Genomic DNA, 20,811 nt, shown 5'->3' with positions numbered 1-20,811 from the left:
CTCCCTCCGTGGGTGTCCACGACACCCCTGGAGGGAGAATAAATTAGTGTGCCGAGCGTAGCGAGGCACCGGGCCCGCTGCGTGGCGAGCGCAGCGAGCCCGCAAGGGGGGGCGATCCACGTCCCCCCCTTGTCAGCATTTCGGCTGTCGGGATTCCGGCGTCGGGATTCTGAACGTCGGGATCCCGACCGCCGGGATTCAATACTGAATCCGTCTGGATAAATAGTCCTTTTATTAAGGATGAACAAAACCCGACGCGTTTCATCTCTAAGACTTCATCAGGGGTAAAAACCAATAGAAGAATTATATTTGTGCAGCTGGTCCTAGTAGGAATTTCTGCTGATCATTCAATACAAAACATCACAATGTAATTTTTGATATGATCCAGTTATAGAAAAATATTTTTAAAAATGGGCTTCTGTAATAATTTTAATGGATCCTTGCTATGGAAGAATATCAGGACGCTCTTTCTGTAATGACCTCCTTGCTTTGCATTCAGAATAGACTTCTGGTTGCTTCAGCCTCTCTAGCCTCTCTGAAGCAACCAGAAGTCTCACTGAAGATTTATTTGCTTTTATATTGGATGAAGGATTTTCATCCGTGTTTTAGGTAAGTTTTTTAGCTCTGACACAGAGGAGGCTAACAGGAATACTTAATCCTGTTAAACCATAGGCCACCATAATAGGCATACTCATATCCAATCAACTGTTAATGTTGTATATCCCTAATATAGGTTCAAGGGACACCACGTCCTTATAATTAAATCTCTTTGGAAAACATTTCCATAAAGAAAGAATCATTCTACCGATCTTATAAATTCAAGATCATTATATTCCCCTGATGAACTCTCTATGAGACAAAATGCGTTGGGACTCTACAAGCGTTGGTACTTATGAGTTATCTGGGCGCCCGATTTTTTGATTGTATGCCTTAAGTTAAGGCATACAAGCAGATGCGATGCGATACGATATCGCATCGCATCGCATCGCATGCGACCATCGGATGCGATGACCCGATTTTTCCATAGGAATCAATGTTAAAATGGACTGAGTCCATTTTAACATGGAATTCAATGGGAAAAAGGGGACCTTTTCATACCCCTACTATCCAAGTGGGCATGGAGTTGGATATAAACCTGTGGCGAGCGTAGCGAGCCACCGAGCCCGAAGCGTGGCGAGCGAAGCGAGCCCCGCGAGGGGACGGTATTCTGTGGCCCCTCGCGGGGCTCGCTACGCTCGCCACGCTTCGGGCTCGGTGGCTCGCTACGCTCGCCACAGGTTTATATCCAACTCCATGCCCACTTGGATAGTAGGGGTATGAAAAGGACCCCTTTTTCCCATTGAATTCCATGTTAAAATGGACTCAGTCCATTTTAGCATTGATTCCTATGGAAAAATCGGGTCATCGCATCGCATCGCATCCGATGGTCGCATGCGATGCGATGCGATGTGCCCGATCCGACCCGATTTAGAAATCGGGCGCCCAGATAACTCACAAGTACCCAAGCGTTTTATACCTTGAGAATCCTATGAAGATAAATAAACAATTATTGGAAATATATCTCCTGTTTACTTCACTGGATTGGGATCTTGCAAGAGTGCATTGTGGACTTTATTTTGGGCGCCACACCACTATTGGGTAGAAATATATATATATATATATATATATTTATATATTAGCGATATCACATGTAGGCATTTATACAAAGATTCGCATTTTTTACTTTGTTGTTTTTTCTATGTAATTTACTTTTACTGTTTGTTCTTGTAATCGTGCTATTGTGCACTTTTTATATATATATATAAAATAAATAATTTTATATTTTAAAGGAAACACTTTTCTTGTACAGGTATTTGTAGTCGCTAACAAGAGTAGCACTACCTATACATAATGCCCAGACCAGTTGTCGAAAGGAGTAGTACTGCTTATACGTAAGGCCCACACCAGTTGCCAACAGTAGTTGTGATGCCTATACATAACGTCCACACCAACTGCCGACAGTAGTAGCGGTGCTTAAACATAATGCCCACACTAGTTGCCGACACTAGTAACGCTGCTTATACATATGCTAACACCAGTTGCTGACAGTAGTAGTGCTGCCTATACATACACCCACAACAAATGCTGACAGTAGTAATGCTGCCTATACATATGCTAACACCAGTTGCTGACACTAGTAGTGCTGCCTGTACATATGCCCACACCAGTTGCTGACACTAGTAGCGCTGCCTGTACATATGCCCACACCAGTTGCCGACACTATTAGCGCTGCCTATACATATGCCGACACCAGTTACTCGCAGTAGTAGTGCTGCCTGTACATATGCCCACACCAGTTAGCGACACTATTAGCGCTGCCTATACATATGCCAAAACCAGTTGCTGGCGGTTGTAGCACTGTCTGTACATATGCCCATACCAGTTGCTGACAGTAGTAGCTCTGCCTGTACATATGCTGACCCCAGTTGCTGACACTATTAGCGCTGCCTATACATACAAATCTCTCTTGCTGGCAAATCGCCAGACTCAATCCGCTGGCGCTCCGGCAGCAGCCCGGCGCTCTGCCAGCAGCCTGGCGCTCCATCTGACTGAGACGTTCGTGCGTCTCAAATGCACGCGCATCTCAGTTTCCGGGCGGCGGGGCAACGGGAACCCTGTCCTTCTCCGCTTCAGGGAGACAGACAGGGTTAGGGGAGGCGGTGGGGGGGAGCGGGATGGTGGTGGGGACCCCGGGTGACCGCCGGCAGGCCGGCGGGGACCCGGGGGAAGCGCCGTCAGAAGGGGACATGCGCGCATCTCGTGCGAGCACGTCCCCTTTCGCAGAGCAGATGGCGGCTGGCGGGGATGGCGGCTGGCGATTCTGCTGCCATCCCCTTCAAAAACAATGCCGGCTCCATCTGTATGTCCACACCAGTTGCTGACACTAGTAGTGCTACCTGTACATATGCCCACACCAGTTGCCAACATTATTAGCGCTGCCTATACATATGCCAACACCAGTTGCTGATGGTTGTAGCGCTGCCTGTACATATGCCCATACCAGTTGCTGACAGTAGTAGTGCTGCCTATACATAATGCCCACACCAGTTATTGATGGTAGTAGCGTGGCTGCCTTTACATATACCGACACCAGTTGCTGACAGTGGTAGCACTGCCTATACACATGCCCACACCAGTTGCCGACACTAGTAGAGCTGCCTTTACATATGCCCACACCAGTTGCTGACAGTAGTAGCGCTGCCTATACATATGCCGACACCAGTTGCTGACAGTAGTAGTGCTGCCTGTACATATGCCCACACCAGTTGTAATTGCAATACCCTCCCATGTTACTCACCTAGTTCAGGCTGGTGGCAGCTGATTCTCTCCTGCTTCATTTTCCACCAGTCTTGATCCCGTATAGCTCTGCTCCCTCCATCTGTGTAGCTCTGCCCCTCTGTCCATTAGCCCTGCCCCTTTTCTGTCCCTGCTGCGGCTCCTCTCTGCATCTGACCATGGTGTTTAGGAGCCGGGAGGGAACAGGGAGGGAAGTGCTGTTGGCACTGCTGCCTGTCTGCAAGTGTGACAGGCGCAGTAGTAACCACAGAGGAGAGAGGACAGCAGGGAGAGTGCCTTTACTCCTGGCTCATTTGCGGAGGGGGGGCAGCGCCCAGAGCCTGTGCTCCACTGGCTCCGCCCTCCGTAAAAAGGAGACAAAGCATCAGCCAATCAAATGTGTTTGAAAATGACAGCTGGGAGTTGATTGGCTGGTGCTTTATCTCCTTTCACTTTATCTCCAGTTTGTCTCTTCTCCAAGCTTAATACATCTGCCGCACTGCATTTACTGGGCTTTAGAGGGTCCAGGGATGATGTTATTGCTGAGTAACTGCACTCTCCTCTCTCTCTTTTCCTGCCAGCCAACTTAAGGGGTCCATACACCTGACGTGTATCGGAGTAACCCCCTGACTGCCGTATTGAGGGATCGGGGACATTAAACATGCATAAATATCTCAATTCTGGATGTTTGGGACCTGGACTTTTTAAGATGCTAAATATCCCCAATCCCTGACAGATCTCTGATCACTGCTTCCTGATAAACTGCGCATCATGTCAGCCCAACAGTGGTGACAGCAGTTTGGAGAAGCACCAGCACAGGGGCCATAATTACTAAAGTGGAAGTGGAGATGTTACACATACCACCAATCAGATTCCAGCTATTATCCTCAAGCAGGTAATAAATAAATGATAAGTAGAGTCTGGTTGGTTGCTTTGGGCTCCACTTCTAAAAACCCAAACTTTATTAAATATAACCCCGGCTCACAGTTATCATACATTTATACTGTTCTCATTATTTCCAAATCACTGTACATTTAAGAGGATTAGCTATAAAATGTACTATAACACTTTATAATTTCTGAACATATCTATAATTTGTTCCAATTAATTGAATTAAATATTTTTCTGTTGAATTTTGACTGCAAATTCTAATTACCGAATTATAATTCAATGTACAGATTGAACTGATTTAAGGATTTGTAGGATTGCTGTGCTCACAGAAGGACATGTGGTAATTATTTGTCAGGTATTAATTACTAAATTAATTTGAAAAAATAAGGGTTGAAAAAATAGGTTTAAATAATAATGACTATATTTTATTTTAAAATGCTTTCGAAAATGGCAAAATGTTATTATTAATGGAAAACTGGGGAGAAACGTTAGAGCAAATAATAGAATATACCATTCAGTGGCATTATGGAAGCACATTTGTCTGCCTCAAATGAAATGCATCAGATATCTTATGTAGGTTACTGAAATCATTAGGAGCAAGACGCGTTCTGTCAGTCTGAAATTATAGTTGAAAAAACATGCAGTTCTTTGCATACTGACATTGAATGTTGCCAATCCTGTGAAATGTTATTTTTTCCCAGTGACATTTACCAATTTAAAAATGCAAACGGAATCTGCAGAACCAATATTATATTTAGGAGGAAAAATTAGAAAATATAAGAATTATTCAGTCACAAAAGTCATATTGAGGGATGACTATTTATGTATCATGAGCAGCTGCTTCATCTGCCTAATAGCATATTAATATTTTTTATTCCCCTCATTGGTTTAATTATGAAAATCAAGGGTAAGGGGAATACAAAGGAAGAATCAGTGAAGGAAGAAGGTCAAAAGGGGGAAGCAGACACTCTGGAGCCACGGTTAGAAGTGATGTTATAGAAACAGTATACATAGAAATCCACATGTGAATTTATTCTGTCCTTATTACATATTATATTTTGTTCTCTGGTTCCTTTGTCAATGTGAAAGTTCTTGAGAAAGGTTCTGAATATATATTTAGTTGAATGAAAGAAATACAAATATACCTTTTACCAGAGGCGTAACTAGACTAGAACTTTGCAGGCCCCATAGCAAAATTTTAATAGCCCCCTCCCCCCCCCAACCTTTATCACTATAAGAAAAAGAGAGAAAGAGGAGCAAGTGAGGGAGAGTAAAAGAGAGAGTGTCTTCATGGAAACAAATGGAATGAGAGAAAGAGAGACAGTGTTAGAGAGAGAAAAATTCAGGAATAAGAGAGAGGGAGAAAGAGCGAGCAGGGGGTAGAGGCGTAGACGGACAGATAAACGAGGGAGGCATGGACAGACATATGGATGGACAGAGTACCATATAGGGGCATAGATAGACAGAGTGAAGGGGCATAGACAGACTGACAGACAAAAAAGGGTGGGCATAGACAGATGGACGGATTGAAGGAGCATACATAGACAGATGGGAGGGGGCATGGATGGAAGGAAGGAACATAGATGGCTGATTGGAAGGAGCATAGATGGATGGAAGGAGCATAGACGGATGGATGGGAGGAAGCATAGACAGACAGAAGGTGTATAGACGGATGGATGGGAGAGAGCATAGATGGACAGATTAGCGGGGGGCATAGATGGACGGAAGGAGCATACAAATGTAGATGGGTCAAGAAGTAGGAAGAGGAGGGGGACTGACGAAAGAACCATAGACAGATAGACAGACATGAGAGGGCATAGAAAGACAGACAGATGGAAGGAGCATAGACAGATGGATGGGAGGGACATAGATGGGTGGGTGGGTGGGTGGATGGGAGGGGACATTGATGGGTGGGTTGATGGATAAGAGGAAGACATAGATTGGTGGAATTCCAGGATGGGGTACAGATGGACAGATAAATAGAGCACTACAGTTTACACAGGAATTCACAAGGCAATTTCTGCAGAGGCTGCAGATTGTAGTAGGAATCTGCCTATGATGTGGATGGAACTGCTGGAGGAAATACTTATCATTATTGCAGCCTCACTAGCAGCCCTCAGCACTCCTACAGGCAGGACACCAAAGGCGTAACTACCATAGGTGCAAGGGGTGCAGCTGCTATGGGGCCCAGAGCTAAAGGGGGCCCATCTTTCCTGTCTAAGTAATATGTTTTACATACATTTATCACCATCAGTTGCTAAATAGGGGGCCCTTACAAACTTTTGCTATGGGGCCCACGAATATCTAGTTACGCCCCTGCCGGACACCCTTCCCGACCCCTCCTCCAGACTGTCCTACCTTGCAGCAGCAGCTTCTCCCCTCTTATTCTCTGGCTCCACCCACAGCAGCCTCTCTCCAGTCCTCTGCCTTCCCCCTGCAGCGCAGCCGTCTCTCCATCGTAGCCACAGGAGCTTCTCTCATCTCCGCTCCTCTGGCTCCCCTCAAGTGCTTCAGCAATAGCCTCCAATTGAATTCAGTGTGATGTCAGGCGAGGTGGTGCCTGCTGGTGCTGCTGTAGCAGCGCTAGGGATGTGCGGCTGACAGACTAGTGGCATGTCAGTCAGCCGCGTGGTTCCAGTTCCGGGGTGCGAATCCATCATCCTCTGCCGTCCTCCTCCACTCTCCGCATCCGGCCTGCGGTAGCAGCAGGAGTAAAGTTTTAAAAATGTAACAAAACAATGCAGAGGGTGCAGGGGAGTGCCACAGGCCCCCAAAGCCACCGCGCCCCGTAGCAGCTGCATCCCCTGCACCCTCTATAGTTACGCCACTGCCTTTTACTATGTAAAAATCTCTCTAAAGGCTGATCATCCCCTGAGCAATACACATCAGGCAGAACTTAAACACACTGGGGGAAATTTACTAATAAGTAGAAATACGACTAATGCCGGATACTATTGGATATGACCGGTATCGGACGTATTTTCCAGAAAATACGACCAGTAAATAATATTTATGGGATTCATATTCTCTGATGGCGTAGGCAGCCATATTCATTTGTATTTGATGAGTCACATCTGTGCAGGCTTCAGTGTGGAAAAAATAAATAATTTTAACCCCCCCACCCCCCCACCCCCCCCCCCCCCCCCCCCCGCTACAGCCGTAACCAGCCCTGGGCTCAAAGAGTCGACACTAGGTTTAAGGGCCGGCCCTTGAGCCTGGTGCTAGATTTAGAAATTGTGGGGATCCTCTATGTCAGGGGTTTGCAAACACAGTCCTCAGGAGCTCACACAGTTCACGTTTTACAGGTCACCTATTCATTACTCATTGACACATTTACAGGCGGAGCAAAACATGCACTGTGTGGGTTCCAGTGGACCCAGTTTAAAAACCTGTGCCCTATGTTGTTTGGTCCCTGAATTTCTAAAACCAGGACCACCAGGTTCTTTGAGCCCGGGCAGGGGGGATCGCACATTATGTTTTTTAAATAATTTATTTATTTTATCTATTTTTACACTTAGAAGCCAGCACGGATATGACTAATACGGCTGGAAAATGAGGAGTATTTTCCAGATGTATACCGGCCGTATGTTATATACGGCCAGTTAGTAAATTTGGAATCACCATTCAAATGAATGGTGATTACTTTTGATATTCTTTTGAGGGCGTATACATTCATATTTCTGAATAGGAATACGAATACGAATACGCCTGTCAAAAGAATCGGAAAGCCTGTATACTGGCCTTTGTAAATTCAGAAATATGAATTTACAGCCAGTAACATCTACGAGTACACCTATCCGTTGCCATTTGGCTGTTAGTATAATAAATAACGATAGACAACTTTGTGGGCAAATAAACATACTGGGTACATTGTCTAATGTGTAGCAATGATAGGTGCGCTCCCGCAGGCCGCTACTATCATCCTGAGAAAGCATATTTTGTGAGAACCCAGCGCTGGACGTGATGTAGCTGTGTCTTTTGGGAAGGGTTAACGCCCTAACCCAGATTAAATATACAGAATACAAGAGGTTTCCAAAAGACTAGCGCTATAGTTGTAACAAATAAATGCTAACTTATAATAGAGGATCTTCTATTCTTTGTATTGGATCCCTCCTAGTGTCAAAAGGAAACTGACTTACAATATATTTCAATCAGGTGTACCCGTAGCAGTTTCTTTAAGACACTTCAGATGTACAGGTAGGACTAGCAGGGACATGATACATAACTAAAGGGTACATTTACTGAAGCTTCTAAAAATAGAGCCACTGTTGCCCATAGCAACCACAGGCTGATGATCATTTTCTAGAATGCAATAGAGAAATGATAGCCAGAATCTGATTGATTGCCTTGGACAACCTATTTTCATTTTTGGAAGCTTTAGTAAATTCACCCTATGGTCTACATAACCAAATTAATCCCCTTTAAAACCACAGGAAGAGGAGGCCAAAATAGAGGGGTGTATTGGAAATAGTACAAAAGAAGCTAACCACCACAGGAACTGTGAACCAGCTAATATCAAAGGCAGCGAACCAGAATAACTCCCATATATCTTTTTTAAAACCCCAAAAATATGAGACAAGCAGAAAATAGCAAAATGAGACAACCCTATGTGGGAAAATCTGTTCAGAGCTAGTTCTATTTACAGTCAAACCTTGATAAGTGGGAGCTGGGAAGCTTCTATTACTGGGCCTAATGGTGAGGTCCTGGCATTTTTGCACCAAAAAAACTCTTTAACTGAGACTGATTGTAGGAATAATTAGCTCTATAATTGAGAATTTTTTTAACATATATATAAATGAGATGCCTTTAGAACCTCTGTAACATACTAGTACAGGCTTTGACTTCTGCTCAGTGATGTCAGAAGGGAATGGAAACCAAGTACTCTATATACAGTACATAATGTACATAAGGTAGTGAAGCAAGTACTGTTTGAACCTGCATAAAAAAGAACCGCTATAAGTGACACATCGAGAAACCGGATAAGTGAGATACGTATTTAAGTGAGATTAAGGGGGTATTAAATGTGGGGGTCACGGCAGTCGAGCTTGCTTGACCGCCATGACCCAGTCCCGTTCTTGGTCAGCTCGACCAAGAACATACAGATGGAATTCAACGTCCCGCCTGCAGCGGGACGAGAAGGGGGCGTGGCCGCGAGTTGCGGCCAGGAAGAGGCGAGCTGCAGCCGGCAGCTCGTCACTTTCCGGCCGTTCTCGGCAGAACGAGCCCGACAGCTTGTGATGTCGGGCTAATTCTGCCGAGATACCCTGCTCAATGCTGGGGGGGGGGGGCAGCATCTAATAGGGCCCGGCGGGCATCTTCCCGACGGGAGATGTTCGCCGGTGATTGAACATCCCCCTAAATGTGCCATCCATTGAGATCCCATTAAACTTTGTTTCTTTTCATAAACCCCAGAAAGACGATGACTGGAAAAAGGAAAATATGTTTGTAGTTCTAACTACAGAACTATATCATGTTCTAACTTTTGGAGATAATTCAAAACCATGAAGACATAGAGATATGAAACAAAAGTGGGCCATTAAACCATTAATCCATTAAGCCATTAAACACAGATCTGAGAGGTATAAGCTTCTCATCCTCCTCTTCCCTCTCCCATCTCTCCTCAATGCTGATGCTAAACTGATCCTTACATCTTGCTACTTTGTCTCTGTCTCAACTCTCTACCATTGGCTTCCTATCCCCTACAGGAAGGGAATGCAATATGTAGTCCTCCAGATGATGTTGGTCTACAATTCCCAACATGCTTTGCTAAAGTTTTTCTATCAGGGAATGCCAAAACTTTGGCATCTAGAAAGTGTACTCAGAGATCTTCCACTTCCCTTTTTTGTAGGCTCACTAACATCAAACTTCTCATAACTAGATTTATCGAAAGAGAATTTATCAAAAGAAATGAATTTGAAATAAAAATTACATTAAGACTTTTTGAAAAGTGATTTTTTTTTTTACCTTGCTAAACTTTGCCTACATGTTATGTATAAAACATTCCTGCCCCTTTAGCCAAAAAAGAAGTTACTGAGTTGATTGAACTTAGAACGGCTTGCAGATGCATTTAACTATAGAGCATGCACAGAGCAGTTACACCCAAGAACCTTCTACAAAAGTGGCTTGCATTCAACCATGCATTGGCTTCTATGCATCCACAAAAGCCATGTAAGAGCATATTTCTAAAGGGTTCTGTCTAAAATGTCTAATACCGTTGAACTACACCCTAATAAAAAAGACAGGACTACCATCATCAAAATTGAAATGACCATATTGTGCAGTTATGTATAGTTTTAATGATTCTCATCCAACAATTTCTGTAAAGGACCATATTCACACCTATTATGTCACTTAAATATATATATGAAAAAAAGTAATCTTTTAGTTTGTACTGTACATGTGTTGAAAAACAATATTTGCTTCAAGCGAAGACATATTGTCTTTCTATATTGTCATCCGTTTTACCAGCACATTGGAGGAGTGTTCTTAATACCTCCCCAAGACACAGTGTACACAGCAGGGATTAATGGGGTACCTGAGAGGTGGCAGAACTCATTTTTCTCTGCCACCTCATTCCCCCCTTCCCCTTCCACTTCCCTCCCCTATTAGGCAAAGCCATGGCCAGTGGTAGAGTTTTCGACACCCTCTCTGCAAACTATAATGCATTACTGTGCAGGGCCAAAGTGGAGGGTGAACAAGTTCTATCTCACCATTACAGGTGGTGGAACTCACTTTAACCCCTGGTTCACAGCATACAATAGCAGGCTCTCTGATAATACTAATCAATGTTACTACTTGGAAACAAATGTTTAACTTGACTCTTGTCGCTGTAGTCCATTCTCTTGCATTATTTTGGCACCAATTGCACCAATAGCATTAGCATTTATTATAACGCTCTAAAGTCAATGTTTTCAGGATCACAAATGTTACATTGCTGTGTGACGAACATAACATTCTACTTCAGGGTTAAGAAAAGAGATACATAATCACATCATTCTGTATGGATGCAATATAAAGTTAAGTGGTCTCTGAAATCCCTAGCGTCTACATTAGCATAATTATCCATAACCTGCTTGTGCATTTTTATTAGGTGGGACTGACATTTATATCATTGCAGATTCTATGCAAAGGTTAATATTTTTTTTCTTTATTGATTAAGGAAGCTTTTTAAATAGCTAATTACATACCTCAGGGTGAACTTTCAGAGAAACTAAAAGTAAACATTTAGAGAAAGAAGCAAAAGAAATTAATATTAGAAAGTATTATTTGAATTACTTATGATAGTATAAATGTAGCAAATAGAGAATAAAAAAGAAATATACTTTATCAGTGTCGGACTGGGGAATTTCCCCACCAGGGAAATGCACTCATAGGGGCCCACCGAGAGGCGGGGTCATTTGCTTTAAGGGGTGTGGCCTCCTGACCGAAGGAGTGTGGCCTCCTGACCAGAGAGGTGCACCTGCCCATGCCTTTCCTGTATCCTAGGGTCCTCTTCCTCTTCGGGCTGCACATTCTCTTGAGCCTTGTTTCATATTTCCATTGTTTCCATTATGCTGCAGACATAGAGGAGGATGACTGCAGGCACCGCTATGAACACTGGCTGCACACACACTGTGGCTGCAGCCGTTGGCTCCGGGAGTGCACTGCTACTCTCTCTGCGTCTGCATACCAGCCAGATTGCCGCACACACTGCATGGGCTACCCTGTGCCAGGCTTCAGGACTGAGAATGAGCATAATATAACATCATTATTACCAGCCCTGCTCGCTTCTCTTCCTACTGCTTGTAATAAATATGTGGGTGAAGTTATGCAGGGGCTGGCTGTCAACTTTCAGTCTGGGGGGCAAATGGCACGAAGTGGCCCATGGATTTTCTACCAGCCCATCACGCATATCTCCCTTACTGTCCGCTCCATAGCATTCTCATATAGGGATATCTCATATAAAAATTTACACTGTAATGCCAATTACACATAATGCCAAACATGTAATGTCCTTTAACATAATGCCACACACTGTAATGCCCATTAAACATAATGCCACACACCGTATTGCCCATTACACATAATGCCACACACCATAATGCCCATTACACATAATGCCACATACCATAATGCCCATTACACATAATGCCACACACTCTGATGTCCATTAAACATAATGCCACACACCGTAATGCCCATTTAACATAATGCCACACACCATAATACCCTTTAACATAATGCTACACACCATAATGCCTATTAAACATAATTCCAAACACCATAATGCCCATTAAACATAATTACACACACCGTAATGCCATTTATCATAATGCCACACACCGTAATGCCCATTAAACATAATGCCACACACCATAATGCCCATTACACATAATGCCACACACCATAATGCCCATTACACATAATGAAACAAATTTGAACAGTTGAAACCGAACTAATACCTGATTCAACGTAAGTGATACTGTATTAATTGGCCAATAGATGGCACTGATTAATTAACATATATGCAAATGACAGTGTGTATTGTGAATATAGAGTTAATATTTATTGCGGTAAAACACAAACATAAGTATGTATGCACTTTTTAGAAAGAACAAATGCCAAGTGGGGATTTTCTTAGGGGGATAAGTCTCTGGGACATAACCCACCAAGCAATAATGGAGAGTGCACATGGGAATTGTGTTACAGGGAGCTGGCGTCTCGACTCCTTGTAGTGCACAAAACCCCTGGTAGTACCTCAGTGGGTACTTGTGTATTATCACGGTGCCCATGATCGCAGATTGAATCGTATGCAAATCGTAATCAAATCGCATGCAAATTGCATGTAATATCGCAAACGATTTGCATACAATTTGCATACGGTTCGCATACGATTCGATCTGCAAAGTGATTTAGCACACCACCACTATCCACGTCAATCCGTAGAGTGGCAAGCACTGCGGTACACGTCCTCCTGACCTGTTCATACCCCCACTATCCATGTCGGCGTGGAGTTGTTTTTATAAAGTGTGGCGAGCGTAGCGAGCTACCGGGCCCGAAGCGTGGTAAGCGCAAGGGGATGCACACAACAAGCCCAAAGCTTGGCGAGTGCAGTGAGCAGTGAGATGGAATACACGTCAAGTAATCCGCTGCGCTCACCATGCTTCGGCCTCGTTCTACGTGTCCGCTTGCCACGCTTCGGGCTCAGTGGCTCCGCTGCACTCGCCACACTTTATAAATCAACTCCACGCCGACATGGATAGTGTGGGTATGAACAGGTTGGCAGGATGCGTACCGCTTACCCTTGCGGGGCTCTCTGCGCTCGCCATGCTTCAGGCTGACGTGAATAGTGGTGGTGTGCTAAATTGCATCGCAGATCGAATTGTATGCAAATTGTATGCAAATCGAATGCAAATTGCATTTGCATAAGATTTGGTATATGATATGGCATGCGATCCGCGGGTATGGGTGCCATGATAATACACAGGTACCCCTCAGTGTACAGTCAAGTTCCATGGACCGTCTCCTGGCGTGGTCCCACGCTGTATGATCGGTCCCTTGGTGCCGCAGGTGTCTTCCTCACAGAGCTTCCACATAGCGATGGTCAGCTTGGACACAAGTCAAGTGCGGGCAGGTCCACCAGATGTGACGTCATGACGCTGCAGAGTGCAGACGTCCGCAACGTCATGTCACGTGACGTCAGCCCGCACTGTGCATCCACCCGAACTGAGCCCGGCACCCCAGCAGAGGCTGACAATCATCAGATTCAGATCAATCCTCAGATCAGTCATCTGCAGCGGATGCCACTGACTACCCAGCGGCGACTACCCAGCGGCGACTTCCCGGGCCGGCAGCATCATCCCCCTGCACCAAGTGGGAGGAGTCTTGAACCAATGGGGCCCACTGGGGAATCTCCCGGTCTCCCGTCAGGCCAGTCTGAGCCTGTTCTTTATTTTAAACTTTGAATAAATGTGCAGTGTGGCTGTAAATATAAACACATCAAACCATAATTATTCTAAAGACAAAAATGTATTAAATGCATAAAAAATAATCATGCAAGCTGTAACTATGGTATATCTCTGATATGATAGCACCAGTTACAGTTGAAGCATGAGGGATTATAAAATTCAACAAATCATCCATTCTTTGATGGTGATAACCAGGGCTTAATATGGTCATGCAGAGGTGGGGGAACTAATTTATCTATGCAAAATAATTACCCCGCCTCTCCTCCCCCCATTAGGTAGAGACAGGGCCAGTGGTAGGGTTTTTGGCATCGCCCTACACAATGGTGATAACATGTAAGATGGCTCTGCCGCCAAGGCTGTGATTGATGGCACTGTTGCCAGCGCTGCTAGGGCAGTAGCCCTCCTATCGGGATGACCACCTGATATAGATAGAGATAGATAGATAGATAGATTAGATAGATATCCTATTAAAAGAGTGTTTACTTAAAATGTTAGCAGTCCAATTGCAATTCATTTATCATGATGAAATTCTCATAATATTGTAACCCCATGTAAGGGTTAAACATTTAAACTTGTATACAAATGTATTATTGTGTAAATACTCTTATGCAATTGTGTGTAAACTGTATATGTAAATGTTAGGTTATTATATATTATTATTATTATTATTATTATTATTATTATTATTATTATTATTAGAATTTATGTAAGTGCATTGGTGGCAGTGATTATAGGGTTAATTTCATGTATATATGCACATTGGTGGCCAGGGCTGACTGAAGGCTCTAGAAGCCTCATGTGCCCCAGCTGCTGTCAATCTAAACAGCTGTGGCTAGAGGCAGAGGTGGGAAAGCTGACCCCTTACTTACTGGACCTTAGAGGTCATGTGCTGACCTAAGAGTGTTATATAAGAGCTGTTACTAGCAGCTGAGAGACAGTCTGGAGATCCCTTCCTCGAGTGCTCCTCCCTTGTGCCTGGTATGCCAAAGCTGTAAACATCCGAGCTGTAAGCGGGCAGCCAGGCACATGGGGTGAGAAGCCGGAGTGGGATCCGTGATTACAGCAGGAGCTGTGAGTCCCCAGCGGCACTGTGTGGGCAGCGTCACTGAACAGCTTGAAGTCTCCTGGACTGGGGCAGCTGCAGTTAAGGGGTGATGCAGCTGGTTGCTGGTGAGCAGTGCAGCCGGAGAATGGTCAGTGGCAAAAAAGTATGCGGAGCAATTTTAAAATGGGCAGGGCCATTGTCTGTGGGGCGGAGCCAAAAAGAGAGATCTTTAGTAATAAGGCAAGAGCATCCAGTGGCCACCAATAGAAGTGCATGAAGGTGGAGCAACTGACTGGAGGAGTGTCTCCTTAGCCTGAATGACCTGAGAACCATAATCGGAGTGTCGGCTCTACAAGCAGCCATGAGACATAAATGTCTGACAGCTACCAAGGAGATATATTGTATTTAGCAGAACATTTGCGTTGGGTACAAATGTAACTTTTCAGTGTGATAGACAGCAAGGCACTAGCCTACTGGAACTAGATACATTTATAGCTGTGAACCGTCATTCAATCTATAGTACAATTCAAAAATGTTCATAAAAAGAGCAAGGATAAAGTAATTCAGCATGTTACTGTATTGTATTGTACTATCATCAGCAGATATCATACGCACCAACTAAACTGCAGTATAAAACTAAAGTAGCCCGGGCACAAAAGACTTTAAACATTCTTTACAATAATATTTGCAATTATATGCAAGTAATGATATTGTATTGTACAGTAACATTTTTGAGCATTGTTCTTACCTGTAGGGTTATTTCAGTATATTGTGGGTCAGGATTATAAACTACTGTATGTTTGACGTGGTTTATATATGGAGATATAGCAGTTTTAATAAAAAGTATATGCATGGAAGTTAATATAATCACACTTTACTGTTATGTCACTTGTATTCATAATATAAATACAATTGTTGTCATTAATTATAAGTGGAGAGGTGTACTGGAGAGATTTTATTTGCTGGAACTGCAGTGTAAGGGTAAGTGGGTGAACACTTTATACCGTGCTACTGTAATTTACTGAACAATTCCAGAAAACATACACATGTGCTTTAACCAATGGGCTTTCCCAGGTAGGCCCATAATACTTACCAATACTTGGGTGGAGACACTGATGATATTCAATAGGCACATCGCTTTGACAGCAGGTTAAGGGTCTGTTTGCTGTCCACCATGCCAGCCACACAGGGTATACCAAATACAGTATATTCTTACCACAGTAATCTATTCCACAATAATTAAAAAAATATACACTGTCACTGTATAAATCTTATAGGTAAATATAAATTCCATACAGAGACAATTACCATATAGAAATAGGAGCAAAATGTTCCCATGACAAAATTAAAATATGTATACAAATAATACATTTTTACAAATATGGAAAGCTGAATTGTTCTGTAGTATTATGTATACAGTTGTTTTCTGAAACCACATATATTTATTTCAAGGACACCTTCAATATGTTCAATAAAATATACATATCTAACTACTTGCGCTGTAAATCATTGCAAATTTATGTGGTACCTCATAGGATGCCGGACCGGGTGTAATATCCTTTGGGTCTTTGAAACGTTCTTCTCTTGTGACAGAAGATGACGTCTGAGTGACTGGCTTCATCATTAGGTTATAGGCTCCGGGTCCTGAGGGTAAAAAAAGTAATTGTATTTTGATTAAAAAATAAATAAATAACATACTGTATATTAGTAAGCAATGGTAGCCTTTAGGAATAGAAGGACAGTCTTCAATGTTCATGGTGTTCTCCTATATGTGGTGCATATTTTATAAATCAAAAACATGTTGCACCTTTCTCTGATTCTGTTACATACAGTACATTAAACTAATAATGCTTGTTGTTTATTTTTTACTTTTTTAATTAATTATCTCTTTTTCAACTTCTTACTCATACTACTGCTGGAATATTATTTTTAATGACAGTGGCGATTCAAAAGGAATAGACAAATTAAGCAGCAATCTATCAGTGTTCAAAGAAGGATGATCCCATCAACTAAGCTTCACAAATAGGACAAAGGGCCGATTCATACCTTTTTGCACATTTCCGAACTCGGCCATTGTGCCGATGGTTTGGATCTATGCATGCGCATTGTCACCAATGCACATGTGCAGGCCCCGGCTGCAATGTACTTAGCTAAGTGCTTCTTCATCGAGGTGCACGCAGCTTGAGTGACATGCAGGGGCGTTCCTGGGTGGACCCCCAGCATTTTATGGGCATGCCCTCAATAACGGTGTATGTGCCCATAGAAAAGCTGGTCAGGACCGAGCAAATTGGGGGAGCCTCTGCTGGGGTAGGGCAGATGACGTCAGCGCCTGCCCCGAATTTGCATCAATCCATGCAGTGGCCAAGTGACTCCTGGGTCATGTGGCGGCTGTGAGCATCGGGCAGAGGAGAAGACACAATTAGTTGAGCAGTAACCGTCAAATGTTTTCTGATCTATGCGGCTGCATGCAAACAGATGTGTATGACACCCCCCCCACCACCACCACCACCACCACCACCACCATCACCATCTTAATCTGACTCCAGCCACATGTGCCTGCCGTGGTTGTGATGACAGTGGCTGCATCTGTATTCTGGACTATTTATAACATACATCTTGTTAATTCTTCAGCCACAGATGTTTAGAAGGTTTTTGCATATGCATTGGTTTGAATTTTTAAATAGTTATTTGTGTTATATGTTTGTGCATTGGGTATTAACTCTATACTGAGAAATACATTTTTATATTTTTTCATTCAGCAGTTTATTACAGCGCTTTTGTATGTATGTTACAAAATTGACCAGAAAATGAAGCAAGCAAGACCGAACAGCATCTATCCCAAATCTATAACCGGTGTTGAACCTCTGAACCTAGGCTGACATTGGAAAGTGTGTGTGTGTGTGGGGGGGGGGGGGGGGGCAGGGCGGATTCCCTCTATTTTCTAATACTAACAGCAAGCTGAATTGGGTAAGGGGGTGAGGCTATGGCCAGAGGACAGATCCCTGGGCCATAATGCCAACTTGCCCCAAAGTGATTCCCCTCCCCAAGTACAACTACCAATGGTGGCAGTAAGAGTGACGGTAATGGTAATTCGGGTTAAATAATACTGTTTTTCTTATATATGGTCTACAAGTCCCTGCAAGCCTGGTCTGGTTGAACCAAAAATGACAGTATGCCTAAAAATTAAGGGCCTGGTGGCATCCAAAGTCCACCTGTGAAAAATATCTTATTTTATCATATGTTCTAATATTTTTATTAAATAAACACACTACCAAATATCCCTTGTTTTCTAACTTATTACTCCTGGCTGATTCCCAGCTCTACCTGCGGCTGCCATGAAAGAGGTGCACCCCTGGCTGTGATGTGCATGGAGAATCCCAAGCACAGGCTGTCCTAATAGCTACCAGAGGAGTACACTAAGGTGTTGACATCCCAATGTGTATCTCCCCTGAAGGCCGCTACCATGAGTCTCTGGAACATAGTGGAGGTGGCCTAGGGTGAGCTGCAGTGTCTTGACTACCAGGTAAGATGAAACCTGTGGTGGGATCCAAATTGTTACAGGACAGGCAGATTTTTCAATGGGGCTGACGCAGATTTTATTTTATCTTCTCTTGATTTTTGCATATTTTAACCTCATCACCTTTATGTTGCCATTTGTGTTCTGTACAACACATTATTTCACTGTATACTTAGTGCCATGTGCAACATATTATTCTGCAATGATTCCCCCCTCCCAAGGAACGTGCCCAAGCTGCATCACTGTTTTCTGAAATTGCTATTCATTATTTGAAACCATTTTTTATTTTTTTTGTACCATGGACTTCTGTCCCATTGTATATTATGTCTGTATCTTGTACTCATTACTTTCCCACCCTGGAAGCAGAAACCTATTCAGTTCACTCAAATGGCTGCCTTACATGGTTCCTCCATGGGCAGAATGTTCTTCACAAGGATTTAGTCATACAAGGTATAGCATCATACTACAGAAGTGTCAATTGTCCATGTATGGTTTATCTCTCTCAATATATCCTTCATAGTGCACCCAATATAGCCACCTCATTTAGATTGCTTGTGGATGAATTGAAAAATGAATGTACCTTAATTTTATGTTGAGATCTACTACTGGTGTTGGGACACTGCTACCACCCAATCTGTGTTATAACAAATACCCCCCAGGAATAACCTACATAGTATGCCCAGGATGGCTGCTTCATCTGGTTGCTTTCATTGGTAGAAAATATAACCCCCTAGACTTTTGTACACAAAATGTCCTTACCAACCCTACATTATGCTTATTGTGTGCTCTAGGTTTTGTTGATTTTGAGTTTTGTTGGAGCAAACCGTTATACAGTATATGTTAATAAAATTCTTATTATCCCCTTCATTTTATGTAGCATCCACTGGCTTTGCAATACAGGAAGAAAAAAAAGTACTCGCTGTTGACACAGGCCCAGCACAGGTTACAGGTTATTCCTATCCACTCTTTATATATTATCTGTGATTTATAATATCCATACAATTGCAAGGTTTCCCCCAAACCGATTTCTGTATTAATCTTACTAGCAGAAAGTTGTACTGTAAATCACAATTCTCTAGTGTAAATCAAAATCAGTTCACTGACCAGTATACAGTGCTGTAAGAGGACGGAAGTGCTCCCTTTGCTTATCCCACCCCTTAAACCCATGACATCAAACCTAGAGGGCAGAACCAACTGAGAGTATGCTCTGAGCAGCTCTGCCTAAGCAGTACTAGCTGTAAGTTGCCATTTCAGCAACATGCTGGTATTGCATGCAAGTCACATGCAGGTACCAAGGGCCTTAGGGCAATGGCACTGCACACACCTCTAGTTATGGTCCTACCAAAATAAATGCATAATAAGAAGGAGGTGGCACTTTAGTGTCACCCCTCAGTGTGTGACACCTGGGTGCAGCTCAGTGTGATGCCACTGGCTGACCAAACCTAAATAGGTACAGTTGGGAAATATGTAAAAAAAAAAGTAACATTTCCATAGGAGATAACCAGTAACGACATAAAAAATGAATGGCACTATATGAAGTAGCAATTAATCAAGTATTTATTTTGCATGAAACTGCTACATTTAAAAATAAACATTGACATAATAATAACAGCAATTGTAATATAAATTGACAGAATTGTTGTGAAATTAGAACAATTATGAATAAAAATTACTTTATATACTAAACTGGAAAACATACATACATATTATATGACTGCACCGCAAGTAGACATAATTAAATAGCAGAAATGTATAGATGCAATCACAATCTTCTTTAATTAAATGAATACATGTTAACATCTTACTTCATTAGTTATCTAATTCCCCTAGGATCATATTATATATCACAGCTTTATGGAGGGTAAAGAAAGGATGGTCATGTCAAAATGCTTTGGTTTATCTGTTAGGAATTAGTTACAAATGGATATACTGCAATAAAGCACATACGTGTAAATAGACATTAGGGCCACCAACAGATACCCTGTCACATATGTCCTAAATAAAAACACTTAGCTAACCATAGAAACATTATTGACTTCTTTCTTGGGATTTTAGTGTAATTATTAGCTTAAAAATATAAAAGTTAATATCTAGTT

The 20,811-nt window shown here is 42.8% G+C and overlaps 1 protein-coding gene across 1 annotated transcript in view; it reads right to left on the bottom strand.

Moving 5' to 3' along the window:
• The window catches only part of STPG2 (sperm tail PG-rich repeat containing 2), a 575,709-nt gene that overhangs the window by 194,044 nt on the left and 360,854 nt on the right, over positions 1–20,811 (bottom strand). Inside the window, exon 13 of the mRNA XM_083179066.1 lies at positions 16,727–16,842. Coding sequence (XP_083035192.1) covers positions 16,727–16,842 — 116 coding nt within the window. The remainder of the gene's footprint in view (positions 1–16,726; positions 16,843–20,811) is intronic.

Source organism: Crinia signifera, chromosome 1 (genome assembly GCF_055691185.1).
Source record: "Crinia signifera chromosome 1, ASM5569118v1, whole genome shotgun sequence".
NCBI classification, from domain to species: Eukaryota; Metazoa; Chordata; class Amphibia; order Anura; family Myobatrachidae; genus Crinia; species Crinia signifera.
Note: the sequence above shows the minus strand (reverse complement) of the source record. Positions and strands in the feature narration are given on the sequence as shown.